The 22,091-nt window shown below is 40.9% G+C and overlaps 1 protein-coding gene and 1 long non-coding RNA gene across 2 annotated transcripts; one reads left to right on the forward strand and one right to left on the reverse strand.

The window, feature by feature from the left end:
• Positions 1 to 586: 586 nt before the first annotated feature.
• Positions 587 to 4,101, reverse strand: prl (prolactin). Its single transcript, XM_030406618.1, has 5 exons — positions 3,977 to 4,101; positions 3,243 to 3,355; positions 2,747 to 2,854; positions 1,596 to 1,778; positions 587 to 1,449 (listed from the first exon to the last, which is right to left on the reverse strand). Exons 1-5 carry the CDS (start codon positions 4,074 to 4,076, stop codon positions 1,258 to 1,260), a joined length of 696 nt encoding a protein of 231 aa, XP_030262478.1. The 5' UTR covers positions 4,077 to 4,101; the 3' UTR covers positions 587 to 1,257.
• A 4,755-nt stretch (positions 4,102 to 8,856) lies between these two features.
• Positions 8,857 to 20,885, forward strand: LOC115574779 (uncharacterized). Its single transcript, XR_003982572.1, has 4 exons — positions 8,857 to 9,072; positions 11,682 to 11,831; positions 19,655 to 19,762; positions 20,524 to 20,885. It is a non-coding gene; the product is annotated as an uncharacterized LOC115574779 (long non-coding RNA).
• The last annotated feature ends 1,206 nt before the right edge of the window (positions 20,886 to 22,091 follow it).

Raw genomic sequence — 22,091 nt, forward strand, 5'->3', positions numbered from 1 at the left:
ACTTTGGCTGTTTGAGACGGCTAAACACAAATGGTCCAGTGCATGAATGATCACAATAATCTGAACTGCTTTTAGTCTGAACCCACCGTTTAGTATTCAGTAACTTTATCACTCAATAGTCTTATATAGAGTTTCTCATGAGATGTCACTTTAATCTCCTTGGACAATACGGGCCTCCTTCATGATGTATCCAGCTGAGAGATTTCAGTTGCAGGACAGCCAGTGTTCACCTCTCCACCAAAAGCCCTCAGCCAAGTACCATTCACTGCATAGTGTGATTTGAGCTCCTTTGGCCGTCTCTAATCCTGTTGCAGGCTGAAATGTATCATCATTTCTTGAGCTCTTTTTAGAGTGACCATCTCATTACGGAGCACATTGAAAAGTGGCATTGTGAAATGTTGGTCTCCCTTGTTCAAGTCTGATGTTTTGCTCTGAATCACATCATGCTTGTTCCATCCCCTTCTCACACCTAAACCATTTTTTGGGGATCTGCTGAAACACTTAATGATGTTTTGTTTTTTTCTTGGGGAAACACTCTTGCTAATTTTGCAATAAAAAAACAAAAAAAAAAGAAAATGACACATCGTTTTATTATGCAAGAAATGTTTGTTTTTTTATTGATTTCAAAGAAATATTGCAAGGTTATTCAAATCTAAAGTGCAAATGCTGCAGTTTGTCATCAGACAAGCATCAGAAAGAGAGGGAAAAAAATATTAAGCCCTGCAACCCAGTGTGAAGAATGACTTGAAGAGATGCTTCTGGGGTGACATGATATATCACCCCCTGTCTGCCAATGCAACGCTTCCTCAGCAGCTTGAGTTTGAGGATATAAAGCTTTAGTAGAAGGAAAACACAAGGAGGAGACACAGGGGAGATCACACACAGATTTACCTCTGTTTTTAACCATAATATGGTCAGATCGTAATGCCAGACCAGCTGGAAACATCTGAGGAAGTGTATGAGCCAGACACTGTTTAAACTTATACTTTAAATGTTGGTTTCAAAATCAATAAGAGCCTAAACCATCAATTTGAATGTACGTATAAAAGCAACGTCTACAAATTTACATTTAGAATTTGGATTGTTGAAGTCAATGTTTCACTTTAAATCAAAGATGATTTCTTGTGTGTGCCATGTCACTCCTCCTTAGCGTTAGGGTTAGGGTTAGGGTTAGGGACAAGCTAATCTACAGTTGATAGACAGTACAATCTTTGAGAGAAACTCCCCCCACCCCCCCCAAGCAGGTATCCTCACTATTTAGCACATTTCGGGTTGCACTTTTGCAGCCCGGCAGCGGAGGACTTTCAGGAAGCTGTCAATCTTGTGAGAGTCGCGGCGGAAGCAGGACAACAGGAAATGGAAGTTGGTCAGTTTGGAAATGTTGTCCTCGCCGATGTCATTGGACCCTCTGTAGGGCAGTGAGGAGATGGCCTGAGCTGCTGGACCCATCTGGAACAAAGAGGAGGCAGGTAAAGTGAGCGGGAAAGGGAATGGATGAAAAGCTGTTTTAAAAACATATTTCATAGTAACATTTTGAATCAGTGCAGAAGCAAATCAGTATTGCTTTGATGGTTTGTCTTTCCACATTTGCTTACCTTGCCAGATAGAATATCCAGCCCATCTCCCAGGCTCTTGGAGTGCTCCTGAAGCTCCCGGATCTTGTTGGAAATGCTGCTTTGGGATGGGTGAAGCAGGCTGTTGGCAGAGTTGGACAGGTCTACCAGGGGGTCTTGCCAGGCTTGGAGCAGGGAGCGAGCCAGTGACATCAGGTCCGACTCCTGCAGAAGAGGTAAAAGAGATAATAATATAATAAATTGAAGGTCAATTGGAAAAACAAAATATCAAACTGATGTGATGGATAAAGATTGAATAGATAAAAGTTAACCAAGTGTAACTTCCAAAATGTAATTCCAATTGTTCACCTGCAGAGGTCAATAAATATTCAGATTAGTAAAGTTAATGTCACAGAGAGTTTTGAATGCCTTCCCCACGTGAGCTGATTTTCAAGTCATATCTACCAAATAAATCCTAATCGTTGTACTGTTTTTATCATGAAATCAGGTAAACTTTCGCTTTCAAGCTACTGTTAATTAAAACAGGTTCTCTTGTGGTTTGCGCCTCTTTTGCAGATTGCCCCAATGATTTGATGATGCCAAAAATGATCTCATCTTTTAAACAGGACATATTAACCTTATTTTCAGGATCATGTTTTATATTATGTGTGTACCAGAACAGGTTTACAAGCTTCAGTGTTTAAAAAAACATTTTTATTTCTGGCACTGCCCATGGATAAGGCTCCTCTATTCACCCTCTGTGTGAACTATACATTTTAGTGCGTGTCTTTTTAAGAGCCCCCTTGTAAAACCTAGTTTGTTCTGATTGGTCAGCTCTCACAGGCCTGAGCACGCACCACCCACTGTGTCTCTGCATCAACTCTGCTGGTGTTTTTTCGCAAACGTGGCCATGCTGGGGCATCGTAGAGGAAGGTAAAGTTATGATGACATATGAAAATATGAAGTCTGACTTCTTCATGTGAAGGCACAGGCTCTGAATATGAGCTGTGTGCATTTCTCCGCAGATTGAGTGTTTTGGTACTTTTATAGTTTCTATATCTGCTTTATAATCACATAAGACATGGAAATCTCACTGTCTACAATATGGGACTTTTAATAAGGACATCTGCGGTGGAAAATAAAAGCAGAGGAACAAAAGGAAACAAAAAACATAAAGAGACACAGTCACTTACTGATAATTGTAGAGCTTGCTCCTTGTCATTGGGTGTCTGTAGAGAGGAGGTGTGGCACAGTGGGGGGCGGGGCATCATCGTCCAGCCTACAGGTGGGACGTGATTGCTCTGGAAGGGATGATTGTTATATTGTAATCATTGTTAAATAGACTGATTCAAATGTTTTTACTGTGATGGGAACCAAATTCATGTTGATACGTAAATGAACACAGACATATGCCTACGTGAAGGTTTAACATGCAAAAATCAGGTGCTTAAACAAGTCTGATATCTCAGAAAATTAACAATAATTGCAATATTTGGCATCATGTAGTATTTCTTTCCCTCTCTGCTGAATACATGAATGTATGAGACTATAATGGGGTCAAAGCATTCCACATAAAGGCAACCAGCAAGCCAAGAGCCCAGGTTTCTACAACAGAAGGTTAAAAATGTGTGTTTGGAAGAGCTCGGACACCCCGAGACAGTGCAGTCACACACAAACACGGGCACTGACCAGATCTTTGGTGAGAGTTGTGCTGAGGGAGTGCAGCATGTCAGAGCGCTGAGAAGCTCGATCAAGCAGGTCATTGATGGGGACGGCACTGCACGCTGCCACCATGCACAACACTGAGGATCATGAATCAGCATGAAAGAGATGATGGAGGTTATTTTTTTATTTTCATGACACTCAAGACAAATGGTAAAGCCTGAGGTCAACAACCAACAGAAGTGAAACACACCAATGAGCTGAGAGAGTCTTCATTATCCTTTGTTTTGCAGCTGATATCAATGCAGCACCATATTTGGTATCTTTTATACCTTCTCCAAGATAATACAAGTTTTCTAAATGTAATGAATAACTGATTGTTGAAAGAATTAATGATTGTGTGATAAAAAAGCTGAATTGCTTATAGTTTTTAAAAACATATATAATCACAAAGACTCTTCACTTTAAAAGGAAAACCTCACAATATATGTTCATAGTGAAATTATTTTTCACTGAGAGAATAAGATTTGTTCAGAAAACCCTTTTTTTTCTTTTTAAGAAACCTATTAACATTGTGGAATAGATTTATTTATTATTATTTTAATGCAATACATATTGTTGTAAAGTTCACAAAAACAGATTTTTAAAAAAGTATCAGTACACGGGAATTAAACAAATACATTTTACACAAAATATTCTTTTTAAATGTTGTGTTTTAAAATAATTTCAGAGATTAAATAGCCAAGCGGAGATCATCTCACCCGTAATGAAGAGTTTGCTTCCATTGGTTTCTCTGTGAGCCATCTCAGTTGTTTTTCGGTAGCTTTTGGCTTCTTTACCTCGTCGCTCTTTCTCTCTCATTCTCTGTGGTCCATCATTTTATAGTGTCTTGGCTTCAGCTGTAATGGTTATGCAGCAGCTTTGTCAGTGTGTGCTGATTGCTTGAAACCTGTTTGGTCCACTTTATAATGAGAAACATGGTCGAGGAGTCTTGAATGGATGTAACAGGTTGATAAGTGTGTGTGTGTGTGTGTGTGTGTGTGTGACATGGAAGTGGAAAAAGTTTTTTCCATCTTAATTGGATGGATGAATAAAGCCATTGACATTTACCGTGACATCGGTTTTAATTCATTTTATGGTTAAATCACTGATGACCATCAAAGTCCATAACTCAACTGATCCATTTAAATGTACAGTCAGTAATGAAAGACCTATTCAGATCATTTACCAAGGTAAAAGTGGCAATAGAAATGTAGAAATACTCTGATCCAAGTAAGAAAAAACACCTACATTGGAATTTTCATTAAAGCGGCGACAGACAACTTTTCCAAGTGGTTTGTTGGCACCACTTCCGCCAAGACAACTGGATGATGACATCGATCGACTGGGTAGTAAATACAACTAAAGACAAACCATTTAGTTTGTAATAGAAGCAGTGGCGGTCCCTTGAAGCAGACAAAACTGTTTGGTGAAAGCAAAATTTACAAGGAACCAGTGTAAAGGCTGATGGTTTCATTATTATGTATCTATTTAATTGTGCAATTAACATTTACTTCAAAATGACACCCTGACGCCGAAAATGTGTCTGTTGCCAGTTTATGTAAAGGTACAAAATAATCTGTATTAAAAGTACAAGAAGTAAAAGGACTCATTCGGCAGGACTACATTTAGAATAATGTTCATGATATTACTACATATTAATTATGGATTAATTCATGCATACATACTAATTTTATATTATATACTTCAGGGTACAGTACAGGAACACAACCTCTACTGATGTTGATGAAAGTTCTAAGTCCTCCAGGTCATGTTAAAGTCATGGTAGTGCTGTATTTGAGGCAACTGGACTTGTTTCAGTTTCTTGAGGACAGAGGAGTGGAGGAGCAATAACTGGAGGGAGCACGGCCTTGTGTCTATGTAGTGTGTGACGTGGAGTAGGGGTGGCCGATGTCTACCAGATCGGAATATGACGATGCAAGGAAACATTGCAATGTACTAACTCACAATGCTATCGCTCTGGCAGCCCAACTTCATGCAAAACTATGTCCCTTCGCCAGCATCATCAACAGGGTGAGCTGGCTGGCTGTACAGAGGAAGCAAAGCCAAGAAAATGCAAACAACAGCGCCACAGTTAAGATATGAAAGATGATGATAATGAAGCAACATTACAGCTATTTGAAAAAGACATTCATACACTTAAAGTAAACTGTTGCTGAATTTAAAATAAAATATTTGGGGCAAAATTTAACAACATAGCTGCCAACAAAGTAAAAAACAAGAAATATGGCAGAACATTATATTGTCCTTCAAGCCAAAGGTTGTGTTTATGTGTCCCAAAATACTTGTTGCATCATTTGTCATTTGACAGGGCAGGACTCCTCGAGTTTCTTTACCTGAGAGTGTGGCTGTAACCAACCGGTCATCCCAGGAATCTTCAGCACCTCAGCAGGCCACTGAACGCACTGAACCGCTCTCAGACCACAAACAAGTCAAGAACAGAGGAACCCAACCTGAACTCCACCTGCCAGGCCAGAGGATGTCCCCATGTGCTTCCTCTGAGCTGGCAGATTTTGGGAAACTCTTCACACACACACACACAGGAAGCTGTGACCATCAAGCTCGCTGTTCTACAACCTGAAAGCAAGTCGAATTCAATAAAAGCACATCAGACGTCTGGAATGATACTATGTTGTCTGTAATTGGTATTTTGTGTTGTATTTTACTTCGTCCGATTTGTGTTCATTAAGGTGTTTTAAATCTTCAGCAACTCAGGGCATTAGGAATAGGAGATGTGTCTGATATAATTAATATTCTTCAGTATAGTAATTAGTACTTGTGAGTGTGATAACACAGTGGATAGTTGGTATTGATTAATAATAAGAATAATACAGCAAAACATGACATATTCATATTAATGATATATCTTTAGACTCTAAAATCTATGTGCGAGAATCATAAAACATTTATGGGAATAAGAGAACTTCAAATAAAGCCATAAATCTTATATATTATATAAGATTTATATATTTCTGAATATTTAAATCAGTGATCAACAGCCTCTTTATAGGTTTCATGGTATGGTGGAATGACTTTCATCGACTTTATTTTATTCCAATGCACACAATTTAGATTTGGCATCTTTCATTTGGTCTTTGTAAAATGCATCCACTTACTAGATAGATAGATAGATAGATAGACAGATAGATAGATAGACAGATAGAATATACAAAAAACAATACAGTACTATATACAATAAATTGCTTATTCACTTATGAAATAAGATAAAATACTGAGGTAAATAAAATAAAATGTTTAAGAGGTAAGTGGGACATAAAGTGCAAGATAATAAGGTGCAGCTTTATTTACAGTGATGATAATTAAAAGCGCAATAAATTATGTATGTGTTTTTCGAGTGTGCGTCATAAAGTCTGATGGCAGCAGGTAGAAATGATTTCCTGAGCCGTTCCTTGAGGCAGCAGGGTGGATGGTTCTGTTTCTGAAGCTGCTCTTAAGCTTGTCCAGAGATTTGTGGAGCGGGTGAGAAGCATTGTCCCTACCACTGATGCTGTCATGGCTGTATTTATTTGCCGGCAGCAGTTCTGGTATAACAAACTGTTTACAGTTGTGCAGAGTGACTGACAGCTTAATTATTGGATGGACAGAGTGAGAAACTCAATGGTGACATCTGAGGGACAAGTTTGGAATAGCAGGTCCAAAATGACACTGCAAGACTGATGAGACAGCAAAACAGGACGAAGAGGAGACATAAACTGCACTTGTATTAATTTGACATTGCACATAGAAATATTTTATTTAACTCTTATATTTTGTTGATATTGGGATACGTTCTGCATTGATCGGAGTTTGATCTGTTTATGTAAGAGAACAGAAAAAAACATTTGACACCTTTTTTCTTCTTATGAAGACCTACTGTAATGTGTAAAAAAGCATTGAACCACAAACTTGATGAAAATACAGAAATTGCCATTAAGCACTCATATGAACCCAGACAAGGCAATAATTCATGTTTTAAATGTTGCATGCACAAGCACTGTGCATGAAGCATTTTTTAGATTCCCTTAGTTTGGCCTAGCCCTCTCGTGAACAAAACAAACTATAGTAAAACAACAATAACACAAATCTAAATAAAGGTTTGTTTGTTTTTATTTAGGAGATGTAATCAAATCAAATCAATTCTATATTAATATAGCCCAAAATCCCAATCACATTGCTTCACTGAGCTTTTACAAACTGTACAGGGAACGACATCCTCTGTCCTTAGACCCTCGATTCAAGGAAGGAAAAACTTGCCATATTGAGAAAAGAAAAAACTTTTGACAGGGCAAAAAAAGATGGGAGAAGCCTCAGGAAGAGCCACAGAGGAGGGATCCCTCTCCCTCTCCCAGGACAGACAGACATGCAAAAGATGTCACCTGAAAAGAACAGAACAACAAAATCACAGTTTACAAACTGCATTGACAGAATATCTGATACAAAGTATAAATGCTGCTGTATAAATGCCAGTCACAGATCCAGAATAAATAAAGATCAGTTTAATCTAAACAGGTCTGACAGTAAACAAAAGTAACGCATCATTTTCTCACACAGACTTCGACAAAACACCAACAATTGAAATACTGTTTATCATCACCATCAGTAAAATGGTGGAGAAGTCATGAAGTAAGTTAAGTCACATTTCAGTAAGTTATTTGGAACGTTTTTGAGCTGTAACAGAGGGCACCAAACAGAACACTTGGGTCGAGGTCACAATTTATTCAACCTTTTCAGAAACCGCTTCAGAAAGTTACCTGTCAACCCTCATTTCAAAGATATTACACAGAAACTACACATCTACATGTTGCTTCACCAAACCTAGTCTACCTAGCCTCCATGCATGGACACAGCCCTTCATGCTCCGCAGCCAACAGGTGACCTTTACACTGTATATTTTCGTTCTGTTCAACCTACAGTACCTCGCATGATATACTGTACATGTGTAAACGTGCACATGCGCAGCAGGCCTCCTGTGTGTGACCTACAGACTGACTTTGAAGGCTCTGATCTTATCAATTGCACGGCACCACCTCCCACAACACACACACACAAACACTTACAGACTCAGATCAGCAACTGCTGCAGACGAATATTCACCTCACACAACAGGTTTACTGTATTGGCTGCGCACATACGGTGCGTGTCTGTGTGTTTAGCGTGTTTGAACATGTATATGGTGTTAATTGTACCAAGTTAGCCGTAGGTCTGAGCTTGTGCAGTCTATGTGTGTGTGTGTGTGTGTGTGTGTGCGTGTGTGTTTGTGTTTGTGCATGTGTGTAATGGACCCGCTCATAGTAAGAGATCATAAGGAAATGCAGGCTGAACCGAGGAGAAGACTGTGGAGAAACGTGAGAACCACAGGAGCCATATATAACTTTTTTATTGGCTGAGTCGTCGACCTTGCCGCAGTACACCACAGCCATGCAGACATAGTGTGTGTATGTTACACATGTACACATGTGCACAGCTCTCCCCCTCCCCCACAGGACTGTTTAACCCTCACAGAATCTCAAACAGGCACATTGTGTCTTTCAGTCACACAAGCTTTCCTTCCTTTTTTTTTTCTCCTGAAGCCCCCACCCCCTCCCCGTCTTCTAGCTCCTGGCAGATACCATTAGCACACACATGCACACACATGCACACGGTCGTAAAGCAGAGAGCTACACACCCCCTTTCTGTGAGATCATACTGACTACAGAGCAGTTGCAGCCCCCCGTGGCATTTTCTGCTGCTTCCTGCACACACTAAGACACTTTTTGAGCTGTCTAACTCAGGACCAGGACATCCCATCTACAGATAGGTAGGTATTAATGCCGTTGCTTTATGAATTCAGTCTCATGCGGTGGGTTTCTGCACTGGAAGCCACTTGTGTTGCTTAAAGTACATGGTGTACCCTCTTGTCTCCCTGCACATGGACTCACAGGGAGGTGTGGTATGAGCCTCACACTGAAGCACATTTCTATATGCTTCACATAGGAGCTCAAACACTTCTATTTCTACAGAACCTGTAGGATTTGAAGACCATGTACCTTGATTGACAATCAGGTGCTTGATAACATAATACTACGTAGATAAAGTATCACTTTTACATTTCTTTTTTTACTCCTGTTTTGTGGTGAGTTGCATCTAATTTTAACTTGTGTCCTCACGTCAGGGAATTTATGCATGAGAGAGCATTATTTCTGTCCGAGGTGAGGAGAGGAGTGAGGAGGGTTTTTTTTCCATGCAAGGAGATAATTGGCTGACATTTAATGCTAATGTAATTTGGGCGCCGCACTCTTTGTGGAATATGAATGAGAAGTGATTTGAGTAAAACAGCAGAGTTGATGAGGACTGTGCTCAATAACATACATGTTGAGCAGATGTTGAAAATAGTTTTTAAAAGAGGAGGAGTAGGAGCGGGGGTGGGGGGGGGGGGGGGCTCCTGCTGTTCCCCTTTTTGCCTTGGCTGCAACTATTCAGCAACATGTCTTTGGAGTAGCCTGAGGCTGTGAAGCTCTGACTACATATCCCATAATTCATAGGTTTGTTTAAAAATCTAAGGGGCCTTTCTCAGGTGCGCGGTCACAAGCAACAAAGAGGTGTGGGTGCGTGCGCGGCTCCGGTGAGACGGTGAGGGAGAGTGCTTGTTAGACGAGCGACATAAAGTCATGATTGATGAGTTTCAGAATAAGAGAGGATTGATGCGCTGGAGGTGTAGGGCCACAATGCGAAGCTTGCACAGGAGTTACCGAGTTCTGCGCGTTTTGCGCATAAAGGGAATTGTAGCGGTGTTTCTGTAGAGAAGCGCCGGGTGCAGGTTTGTTGCGTAACATCTGAAGAGCTCTGATGTAACATTACACAAGGGCCAGTGATGTGTCGCAGTGATAATGGTTGATAATCTGCGGTCATAATTGGGTTTTCATCCCGTTGAAGGGTCAGTCCCCCTAAATTAAAATAAACACATATTCTCACTTGTTCCCGGTAGTCATGCAGGGTTCATTCGTGGAGATGGGTAAACTTATGCTTTCAACCCCATAACGTTGAGGTAAATTAATTCCACTTGTATAACATAAAGAAAATAGTTGTAATATTTAAAGCGTATATAGGCAGCGCGTTTTTACGCACACAGTGTCAGTTGTTCACGCAACCCTTTAATTAGTATAACGTGGTGTTCATAGCCATTTTCGTGTGAGGGTGGAAACTGTTAAAAAACTGTTCAGCATGGTCGCGTCTGCTCTGAAAGTGGTGGCGAGCTCAGATGAAAAGAAAAACTCATCGGAAAATACAATCTAGACCTCAAATGATGAGTTGATTAATTAAAAAAACAAACAAAAAAACAAACATAATTTGATAGACTGAGTGTTTCAGTAGTTTTTCAAGCAAAATGAGTAGAAAAGATTTTCTGGCTTTCCTCAGTTTCTAACTTTTTTAAGCTGAATGTTTCTGGGAAGACATCTGTAGACTGATGAATGGTTAAACCCCAACACTAGTACTCAGATGAATTGATAGCGGAGTGAAAATGATCCATCGTTGCCTAAGTTCAAACTTTTCCAGGGGAAGGTCTGACTGCGACCTTGAAAGAACTTTGAGTGTGAACAAGGACACTTGACTCAATATGGCCACTGCTCCCATTAAGTGATGAACGGATGCCAAAGAAAAATAAAACACTTTTATAATATATAGATATATATATATACAACTACATTGACTGTTGAACACAAAATACACTCATTAAAGTCAATTGTCCTTTCATATTGTTTAGCAGTAAAACACTTTGCTGTATTACATTCTCTGACCTTTGCAGCATGGCTGCCATGTGCTGTGAAAACTGCAGGAGCAGCAGGATGCTATAACCTGTTGCACAGATCTGCCACTAGGTGTCACAATTCAATGGGCAGACTGGGCTAACATTCTGGACATGTTCCAACAGCACTGACACACACACACACACACACACACACAGACGGGTACTCCATCACATTCTCATGCGATGTGAAATACATCAATGTCTTTGAGGTTTTTTGTATCCATTACTATTGACACATTGAGTATTAGTTGATCAGTTTTGAGCTTGGTTCTTCATGCCATGAGCTCTACAGTTGGGTCTGAACCCCACTGGACCTCCTGAAGACATCAAACCACATAACGACCCTGTCATCTGTGAGGAACCTCAACGCATCACTTCCCCTTTTGTCCTTGTAGCCCAGTCGTCTGCCTTTGTACTTCACGCGAGGTCACTGCCCCTTCACCCTTGCCCCCCCCCCCCCCACTGCTGTGCACACGTGTGCTGCCCTCTCACATGTTATCTCCTCCCACCGTGTGCCCTCCCCTTCCACCAACTCTATCTCTAACTCCACTGTGTCTCTGTGTCTCTCTCTCTCTCTCTCTCTCTCTCTCTGTCTCTCTTGGTGGTTCTGGGATCCGTAGGCGTTTGGAGGACAGGAACAGGACAGGACAGGCACCCACGACACCCCACAGCAGCACCGCAGACATGTCAGACTCCGAGACCGCCGCTGCCCCCGCCGAGGCCCCCGTCCCCGCTGCTTGCGCCAGCATCAAGGCTGACCTGGACAAATGGTAGGTGACTGTGTGCATGTTGCAAAGACGTTTGCTTGAGAAAGTGTAAATGTGTTTCTGATAGTCACTCATTGAAGAACAATCCATCATCACACTAAACTCAGTGGGCACACTGGAAGCTCTTGCTGCCCCTGGTTCACCTCCTGAACATCTCACTGGCTGTAGGAGCTGCCTTCAAATGTTCATATTTGCTTAAGGTGGAGAAACCTTGAGCAAAAACCTGACAATTTGCATTGTTTGAATGGTTTGAACCATCGGGCTTGAATGTCACCGAACAAGCTTTCTAACGGCTCTACAAAAAGGGGGGCATCGCATCCAAGCTTTGAGCAAATATTTCCAAAATTGCAAGCGGATTTTAACGTTGCACAATTCTAGCTATTGAATGGGATGACCGCCGCATCCCAAAATGCGCAATACTAAAATGGAGTCCCTTCGGAAGAGGCTGTGGTAAGCGCCGAAAAACAACTGAGAGAAAATGAAGCCTTGCGTGTTGCAATGTAACCGAATTTGACATCCTAGCGGAGCACCGGGGGTAAGGGTCATGAAAACGGGGGGTTCCCTCTGCAGGGCGAATGATTTGGGGGTTAATAATATGTGGCAGCGCATTGATGTTTGATGTTCATCGGTATGCATGGATGAAGGCTGGGAATCTGCTTACGTCACTAGCCTCCCTTTCCCCAGAATTCCTTGCGTTGGCTCGTTCCGTTTGTCCCTGTCGTCTCCTTCTGCCTCTTGTTGCGTCAGCAGTTAGGGACGCCAACTCGGGAAGATTTTTTTGTTCTGTGTGTGTGATTGCAATGACATAACACCTTGGTGCATGTCGTCTCGGCTTCAGCACATCAACCATCAACCCCCCCTTCTCAGGAACAGTCCCATTTGACCGTTATGTGATGAATGATGGTTTGCTGGAGCTTAATATCTGATTATCATCAGCAGTGAAGTTGTCTTGTTGTTCCGCAATCCTTCACACTCATACACTTGAGGCATTAATTGGATAGCGTAAATTTGCCCCTTTTGTGTTCATATATGTGCAGAATACACTCATTCGTTTCATAGTAAAGGTTGCCACGTCTGACCAAGCCAGACTGTCAGGCCTTGATAAGGTGGCAGTGTATGTGTGAAGTTTTTAGATAAGACAGCAGGTTGAAGTGGTGGAGGGAGGGCCAGCAAGGCAAAGTGTGGATAGTTGACTAATCATGTGTGAAAGTTGTGTATCGGCCAACTGTGTCGTTCTTTTTGCCCATCTTTATTAAGTGTATGAGGAAGCTTGGTGATCTGTTTGACTTTCACCGGCTTGATATTGAGTAAATGTCTTTCTATGTTAAGTTTTTCTGAAAATAAATGATCCATCATCGATTCGTCATTTGCTCTCTTGTGTTAAAGCCGCAGATGTGATTCTTCCCTGTCACCAGTCCCAGGGTAGTCATTGGTTGTGGTCAGTGCCATTAACTGCAACTTGTTAAAGTGCAGTAAAGTAAGTGTGTAGTGGGAACTCATGTGGGCAAGGTCTGCACTCTATAGGGTGTGCTAAAAGCACAAGCCAGTCAGTTTATGGTGATAAGCCGCTCTGTTGCTCATGCTTCATAATCACGGTTTTAAGTACCTATTATGTGCGAGCCTCTACATGCAGAACATGACCTTGAAGCATAAAAGGTCATTGGCACCAGCATTAGCAAGTGGGGCCTTAAACTGACAGTGTTCATCTGAGGGCAGCAGTGGCCCCTCACAGCTTGCAACTGGATACTTGACCCTGCTCACTCTGGATCCTTGTCCCATGACCTTTAACTGCAAATATGTTACCCTCAGGAGTTGGTGGAGACCAAGAACAGAGCTAAAAGAGTGAATATTGGACCAAGATTTGTCAAGTTGCCAGAAACACAATGTGGATGTGTGAATAAACAGCTTCTCCATGTCACTGTAAAAGATGATGTAGCTAAATAAGCAAGGTTACCTGCTAGCTTGCCACAACTCTGCTGTTAAAGGATTACTTCACCAAAAAATGACCATTCACCCCCATGCTGATGGAAAGTTGGATGAAGGTTATAGTCCATTTCTGGACCTTCACAGCATTGCAGCATTCTCCAAAACAACTGAAGTAGATGGGGACTTATTCTAAAACAGAACCAAGAACCCTTAAAATGGCTCCCTGCAGCTCATCTAGTGTAATCAAAGTTCTCCCTTAGGGTCTTTGAACACAACCCTTGTCTAATTTGTGAGTTAGAAATACCTTGACTGTTGAAAACTGTTGGGGAAGAAATGTGATTCTTAACCACTTCTCCACTCAACTTTGCAAGTTAACCAGGCTCCCAGGATATCTCTTGTCTCCTTGGACCGGTAGGACATTGAATGTGCTGTCATTGGCCTTTGCTTTGGGCACTGCCATTCTTAGTTCAAATAAGTCTCTTTGACCTCTGTTGGCACTAGGTTGAGGTAACAATTAGATATCCCTCAAGACTGAAGGTTTGTCTCAATGAAAGTACTTGTGTAACTTGTTTAGAATGTTTTAAACCCAGAACTTATATTCTATTATTAGATCTACTTGAGGCAAAGTGTATTCAAATATCAAATACTAAGCCTCCCCCAGACCTGTGCCATCGCTCAGCATGTGGCCACTTATGTGCCGAGTGTTCCTACATATTAATATGTGCTGAATGGAGGTGTAGACGCAGTCTGTCTGGGTCTTTCCTTTCACTCCAACTTAGCCATGCAGCAAGCCTGCTGTAAATTCAACGTGGCTGACTATGTGTAATAAATACCATAACCCCTATGTATTTATAGAGATGTGTACGAGTGAGACTGTGTGTGCAGGATACCTTGACATGTTCCCGGCCATAGATCGCGTTACTGCTCCAACTGACACCTGCTGCTTTTAACCAGGCCATCCAAATAAGCAAAAGCCTCACATTCATGCTTAGACACATGGAGGCGGCCATGTTGGTTTTAGGCCCTCATGTTAAGGTTATAAGCATCTCTTTATACACGTACCCGCTTTGAATTGATTATTTATCGACAGTTTTGGGACAGGGTATTCATGTGGATTATTCACTCTACTTTTCAGATTGATAGTAGCAGTAGTAATGACCTTGTAAAGGTCACACAGGCAAAGTCACACAGAGGTGAAGAGTGAGAAACAGGCTATACGTAGTGTGTGAGATAATAAAGCATTTATTAAGATGTGTTTTTCTCTTTAAACTTCGGTGACATTCTGGTCATTCTTTATTCATGCGCTGACGAAATGTTAATGTTAAGTCATTTTTGTTTGTAATTCAGTTTTAACTGCTTTCATAAAAACATTGCTGCTGTTTGAATATTTAACACAAGTCAACTTGTTTTATGTATTTTCAAATCTATTTATTTTTTTCCAGACTAATGCAAAGACTTGCCTTATTGTTTCATGATACAGACATTTATTTCTAAAAAAACTACTTTTGGAAACAAGTAAGATCCAATTAATTTTCCAGTTTGTCTGTTTTGGGGAACTTGTTGGTAAGGCCAGAAAAATCAATGCATACACACACACACACACACACGCCCAGTATATAGATCTGTGCTAACATACGGTACATTATGTGACTTGTTGAGCCTTTATTTCCTGTTAATATTTGTCATGTATGTTACAAACTCCTGTTGCTCACATGTTGCTTTGTGCTATATGTGTGCACTTTGAGACTTCAAGCTCTTTCACAAGAGTTGGACACAAGCCCTTTGCCCTACAAACACACACACACACACACCTTCACACACACACACACACACACACACACACAAACTGCCTCTCTGTTACTGATTGCCTGCAGTTGTATGTGCAGACATGCATGTACATTCTTGCTAGTGGAAACTGTGCTGGTTCTCATTATGGAATTCGGTGACTAGGCAGAAGTCAATAACCTGAGTGCTATGTTGTAGCTGTGTCGCCACCAGTGCCGAATTTGCATTACCCCCAAAGGGTGTATTCCCATCACCCTTATGTCACAGAACTTTGTTTCCTCACCCCAAATAATTCTGTCCTCTGGTCTTTGAAAAACTCCAGGGTTTTCTGGAGGCTTTCCTTGAAGACACTTTAATAAAAACAGATTTGAATCTGATTTTTAAAAATTGTGCTACTGTTTCCTAATCAAGGATGGTCGACAGAAGTGACAGATGTGCTGAATTTGTGCAATGAGACGTACAACCCAGACTCCCCAGAATTGGGAGACTGTATGAAACTTAAATAAAAACAGAGTACAAATGTATGCCAATGCCTTTTGACGCTCAGTGTTGACACTGATGTACTTAATTGCGTTGTTTATAAATGTACGCCTATTACTTCTAAGACTACAGCACAGAAAAGTAGAGCTTGTGTCCCAACTTTTTTGGAATCATGGTGTAAAATTGTCAGTTATGTCTATTTTATGATAGTATATTTTCATACAAAACATCTTTATATTTACTTACAGTATTTTATATTTTTTTCTTCAAACTTTTGTACTAAATTAGAAAGGAGATTGATTGAGTCATATCACTGGATTGGGAAAAAAAAAAAAAAAAGCTCATCTCTGTGACTTGAATATAAGGGTGAAAGTACATGAGAGTAACAAACTGGGGTTAGGTAGACCCAAAGGCTGTGGCTTTCTGCTGACTAATGTTTGGCCTCTACATCATGTCTTGCCACTGTACCTGCTCAGTGATCTATTATGCATGTTTATCCCAGAGGACAGGCCACGGCTAGCCCGGTCTAAATAATTCAGCCTTCATTTCCTGATTGTGTGGACGGGCAGACTTCGTCACTCTTGGACCAAATGGTGATCAGTCTGAGCTGGACGTGCTGACATCGCTACATCAGGATGCAGCTACACTAGGGGCATAAATAGGATGAAGCTGGTTTATATGAATTCCCTGAAAGATTTTCCATCTGAATATCAGAAGCTTTGTTTCATATAATAAAATAATTAAGTGCGTGTTGGCCAAAATTGTTCAGCCTTAAAATTGTCACCATGACAACCCAGCTTTGCTCCATGACCCTGCAACACGACCTCACTCAGTCGTGCCTTCTCTCAGGAGATTGCGTGATAGCTGTGGTTTTCTGATGATGTCATAGGATCCCTTTGCCTCCTCCTCTTGTGCATGTGACCTCCCTACTCTGATGCTTCTCAAATCCCCCTGTGTGCACTGTATTACGTGTATGCATTCATACCAGGACCGTGTACATTTAAACCTCAAGAATCACACGAGAGATCATCTGCAGCATAGTCGATTAGCGAAGGTAACCGATGACAAATGAAATGAATGACAAATTTAACAGAGGATGAAACAGAAGAACCATGCCTTTTTATTTGGGAAAATAAGAATTTGAGGAGAGCCCACATTTGCAGCATATAACGAGTCTCACATCTTCTGTTTTTCTTCAAAACTTTAAAATAGTACTGAAACTGGAGGGCTTCTATTTCCTATGTTGCATAATAAAGCCTCAACTGCTTCAGGTGACATTTGAATATCCGCTCTCTTTGGACTACTCATGTGTAGCAGCCACTTTGCCAATATGATTCCTCCATCCACCTCAGTTCAGTCAGCTCCTCTTGTGTGTGTGTGCTGTGGTGGACCAATGATGCTGTGGCAGGATTATCTGATGACACACCCTCGAGTCAGACTCTCTGCCGCACCGATGTTGGGTCATCAGTGCATTGCGTCAAACATAAGCGCTCATTGACTCTATCCATGCATGCGCACGTACGCGCGCACGCTATAACACAGCACCAGAAATGCATGCTTGCAGTGGCATAAACTCAATGGGCTCACATTGACTCACACACTCCGTCTGGCAAAGTAAAGCACTGAGTGATAATCTGTGGCAGCCAGCTGTGTGTTACATCACTAACAGGCACACGGCCACAATATAAAGAGATAAAGCAGCGGAAATGGCACCGTGTCGCCGAGCTGCTATATTAAAATGGTTGGGAGGCTGTAATGTGATGGTTTTGCTCTCTATGCTTTATACACAACTGAAAATAAAAGTTGACAGCTATTTTATGCCAGACCATCTCCTGGCTCCAGTGTAGCCGTTTCTCACACAATGTTGCACTATTCCTTTAAAGTTGTAGTCCTTAAAGCGGGAAACTTGAGAGGAAGGGAAAGAAGAATTGTGTTGTGGGTAACGTTGTCGGCAGGTTCTGACAAGGAAGAAGAATGTGAGGAATGAAATGCACAAAAACCCTGGTTCTCCTTTTTTAAAAAGTGTCCATTGTGAGTCCAACATTGACTGTAATGCTCTATCACTTAAAGGGAAACTCCACCAATTTTACACATTAAAGTGTGTTTACAGGTCTTGGGGAGCTTTATTGGTGAGGTCACCCTTTTAAGGAGTACATCAATGATTTAGTATTACACTTTCATAAAGTTGGGGAACTCATAAGATCTGATAAGGATTAGTGGTAAGTTGCATTGTGGATAATGTAGGTGGTAGGTTTTGAAAAGGAAGAATAATGTGTAGAATGAAAAAAGATGACACCTGTTGGATTAATATTAGCAGAAACTCCTTGATATGACTATTAGAATCAACTGTAATATAAATGGAATAAATTGATATCCTGGATTGTGTGCATCTATTGTTTCCTGTGTGCAGATATGTAATCTAAATCTTGCACAAGACTGACGGACTCTGCCAGTACATGGTTGTTTATACACACATTTTTAATTATTGTGCGTAATATGTTATGTTATGTTAATACCTTGTTTATACCAAAAGACACATATCACAAGCGTCATTCTTTAAATTGGAATGACTAGATATTGGATCAGTTGCCAAAGTATTTCTATTGGCGAGCAGGTGCTGCTTAACAGTGAAACTGAGGCAGGAATTTAGGGATCAATATGCGGGAGATGAGGATTCTAAACCATTGCTCTTCAGTGTGTCGAGGAGTGATTGGAGGACAGCAGAACAGAGGGATGTTCAGACCTCCATGCAGCGATAGGCGGAGCCAACGGATGGGTTCACATTTACGTATCATAAAACCCCTCCTCCTCCCGCGTGCTCACCATCTTACCCCCGTGTCTTGTCATCTCTGCATGATCACGCAACCTCCCTTGCCTCCCTCCCTGTGTCCTATCAAACAGATGGGTTCATCCACATGGCTTTTTCTCTCCTCCCTCTACCCCCGCTTACCCCCCCCCCCCCCCCCCCCTCCCCTCCCTCCCTCTCGCTGCATCACCCTAATGCTTTATGGCAGTGTTGGCTGCTGCGTTTGCTCCTGCATGTGAGCCTGAAATAATCTGTTAGCCGGCATTCTCTCTCCCACACGTTCATCCTCTTTTTGTCTCATCCTTCACTCATTCATTCTAGTTTGTTTTTTTTTTTCCCCCATCTTTGTCAGCCATTGCATTTCATATGTAAAGAACAGTAATTTGGGTAAAATGTCATTGGATATAATTAATTTTGGTGCTAATAGTGATTTGGGGTCTAACTTTGTAAATGAGTTGTATTTGCCTACTTGGCACCCCGCAGCATTAGTCACTCTCCATGTCTCATTTCAAGTGGTCTCCAAACATCCCCTCTTTTTATTTATCCTATCTATCCACATCAATGAAGGGACAGGAGTGAGACTGCACTTTTGTTACTGTGACTTGCAGGATGTTGGTTCTGCTCTGTTAGCACAAGAAACAAGCATCTGTTTTGTCAACAGAATTAGTTGGACTGGGACTTGTGTCGAGTCCAATACTGCTGACAACTCTGTTTTCAACTCGCTTAGCATCTATGTGAGAAGGTGACATTTGAATACAGCAACTGTTTGTGAAACGAGAAATGTGTGTTATCTTGATTGTGGTCTAATTGTCATTATTCTTTCCTCCAGTGTGGCAGAGAAAGGAGCCGAGGGCTGCAAAGATCTGATGGAGGCCTTTGCTGCTTGTGTGAAGAGTGCCGCTGAGGGGACGTCATGAGGAGCTGCCCTCCAACCAATGTAAGAATATTAACTTTGCTGATTCCTTCCTAGCAACGGAAAGTACTTTCAAAAACTGTTTGAAGAAAAGCCAGTGGTTTACCAATCAGGGCTACAGTCCCGTCTGTTTCCGATGCTTTGTGCTCTACAAATGAAAATCCAGTCACCTCAGTTGTTATTGCTCAATGATAACCGAAGGCTACCTTTAACGGCTTGTGAATAGCTCATGATAAAGATGATCATTTAAAGAGCTAAAGTGCAACATTTGAGTGAATTAAATCCCTTAAAGGGTACTTTCACCAATTTGACACATGAAGTGTGTTTACAGGTCATGGAGAGTACTACTGCAGATGTTAAAACAACAACAACAAAAAAAGTAGTATAAATACTACTAAAATAGTAAAAGAAAAATATATATATATATATATCCTGGAAGAACTTTGCGAAGCCCAAGGTGTCAGTGAAATTTCTTGTCTACTGTACGAAAATCTAAACGAAACCCAAACATATTGAGTTCACTAATATTTATGACAACGATGAGCAAATCCTGCCATTTGAGGAACTGGGACCTGAGAATCTGTAGCATTAATCATTGTTTTTGCTAAAGAAAAATGATCAATCGATTATCAAAAAAGTATGATTAAATTATCAAGAGTTGCTAATCATTTAATCACCTTGGTTTCAGATGTGATCTGTACTGTTTGTGGTTCATAATCTGGATTACATGTTAATATATGCTGTGAATGCCTTCCTCAATCTCATCCCTCCCTCCTCTCTTCCAGGTCCACTGCACTGAGTCCTCCAAGTTCCCAGCATTCCCTTCTGCACAACAGCACTGGACTTGAATGATGACATTTATGATAATGATGATGATGGCGGCGTGACAAACCTTGTGTTGATTCGGGCTGAGTTTGGGATCTGGCGGCAGTAACCACAGTTCCTCCCCCCTGTCCTCCCCCCTGTTTTAGGTTTATCTGGTGTCCCTCAGTCTTACCACCATTCCCCCTCTCCCTCTATGGCTGACATACAGCGCATCGACTTGTAGACAATTCCAGAGAGCTGATGGGCTGTGATGTAAATTGTCGACTTGAGATGAATACTTATAAATGGAAATAAAAGTATCAAATACTTGGTATAAAACAAATTGTGTGTTTCACTATTTGGTCTATTTTTTAGCAATATGGATGTGTGATCCCTGAACATTGTTTTGCTTTGAATGTCTGAATTATTTCAATCTCTCGTTTAATGCAAAGGTTGTTTTTTTTTGTATCATGTTGAGTCAATGTGAATACATTAAATAGCTACTTAATTAACGTTATACATAGATTGTATGTGCTTCTTCAATTAATGCATACAAGTAGAAGTTCTACATAAAGTGTTTTTGAATTTCATACATAAAGTATTATACATAAAAGTAAAGTGTTTCAAATTGTCTGTCTTGTGTAATAGAGCACACATCTGGTTATTTAATTTGTACACTTGAACTCAACATGATAGAAAAACTTTGCATCCATTTTGACCATTTACACTGAATTTAAGGGCTGGGCTCTCAAGTGATCTCATGGGGAAGCAGGCATAAACAAAATGGAGATTGGCATGGTGTAACAACTTCATGTAGCAACGTGTTGCAGTGAGAAGAAAACAGAAGACGGACATTACTTCTCTTCAGCGAGAACTGGAGGTGAGATTTTGTGTCTCTGTCAACAGTAGCATGCTCGCTAACATTGGCCTCAAGGGTGAGAATGTTCACTGCTGCACTGTTAGCTGCTACTGGACGCTTTTCTCAGTGTTTGTTGTGGTCAAGCTCAGAAAGTACCGATATAATCGTCAAGACTTTAGCTTAAAAATATGTTTTGATATAGTCGGGACGGAGCTGGTGAGTCTATAAGCAGTTTGTGAGGCTTAAGATCTGTAAACCCCTCACATTACTGGATGATCTGCTGGACAGCATGTTTTCAACGGGAACTGCAACGAGTGTCACTAAAATAAAGTCACTATTTAAGGTAAATTATTTTCTTGAGTGAATGTACACTCATGACGTAATTAAGGAAATCAATACAAAATAACTCAACCAGGGTTTGTATATTAATTCCTGTAATTTGTACAGTACATTTTTGTAGATAAAGGTCACTGTGGTGCCCCAACACTGACTTACTCACAATGATATATTTTTCCTATTCTCCACTTGATACAGTATTAAAGCATAGTGGTATACATCTAATCAGGCTGCTGAAATGTTACTCCACTGAAATCATTGACTTAATGGTGGTGCCATGCTGTTTAACTTTTGTAATGACTTTTTAAACGGAGTCTAAAGTAAATTCTTCTATTGGATAACGCGTTCTAACAC

The sequence above is a fragment of the Sparus aurata genome, chromosome 23 (genome assembly GCF_900880675.1).
Source record: "Sparus aurata chromosome 23, fSpaAur1.1, whole genome shotgun sequence".
Lineage (NCBI taxonomy): Eukaryota > Metazoa > Chordata > Actinopteri > Spariformes > Sparidae > Sparus > Sparus aurata.

What these genes read in the sequence shown, in the direction of transcription:
- prl (XM_030406618.1), bottom strand. Translation starts at nt 4,076, where the DNA reads ATGAGAGAGAAAGAGCGACGAGGTAAAGAAGCCAAAAGCTACCGAAAA. An exon ending in CAACTCTCACCAAAGATCTG is followed by an intron (nt 2,855 to 3,242) that starts GTCAGTGCCCGT and finishes CATCCCTTCCAG; the next exon opens with AGCAATCACGTCCCACCTGT. An exon ending in AGCAAGCTCTACAATTATCA is followed by an intron (nt 1,779 to 2,746) that starts GTAAGTGACTGT and finishes CCTCTTCTGCAG; the next exon opens with GAGTCGGACCTGATGTCACT.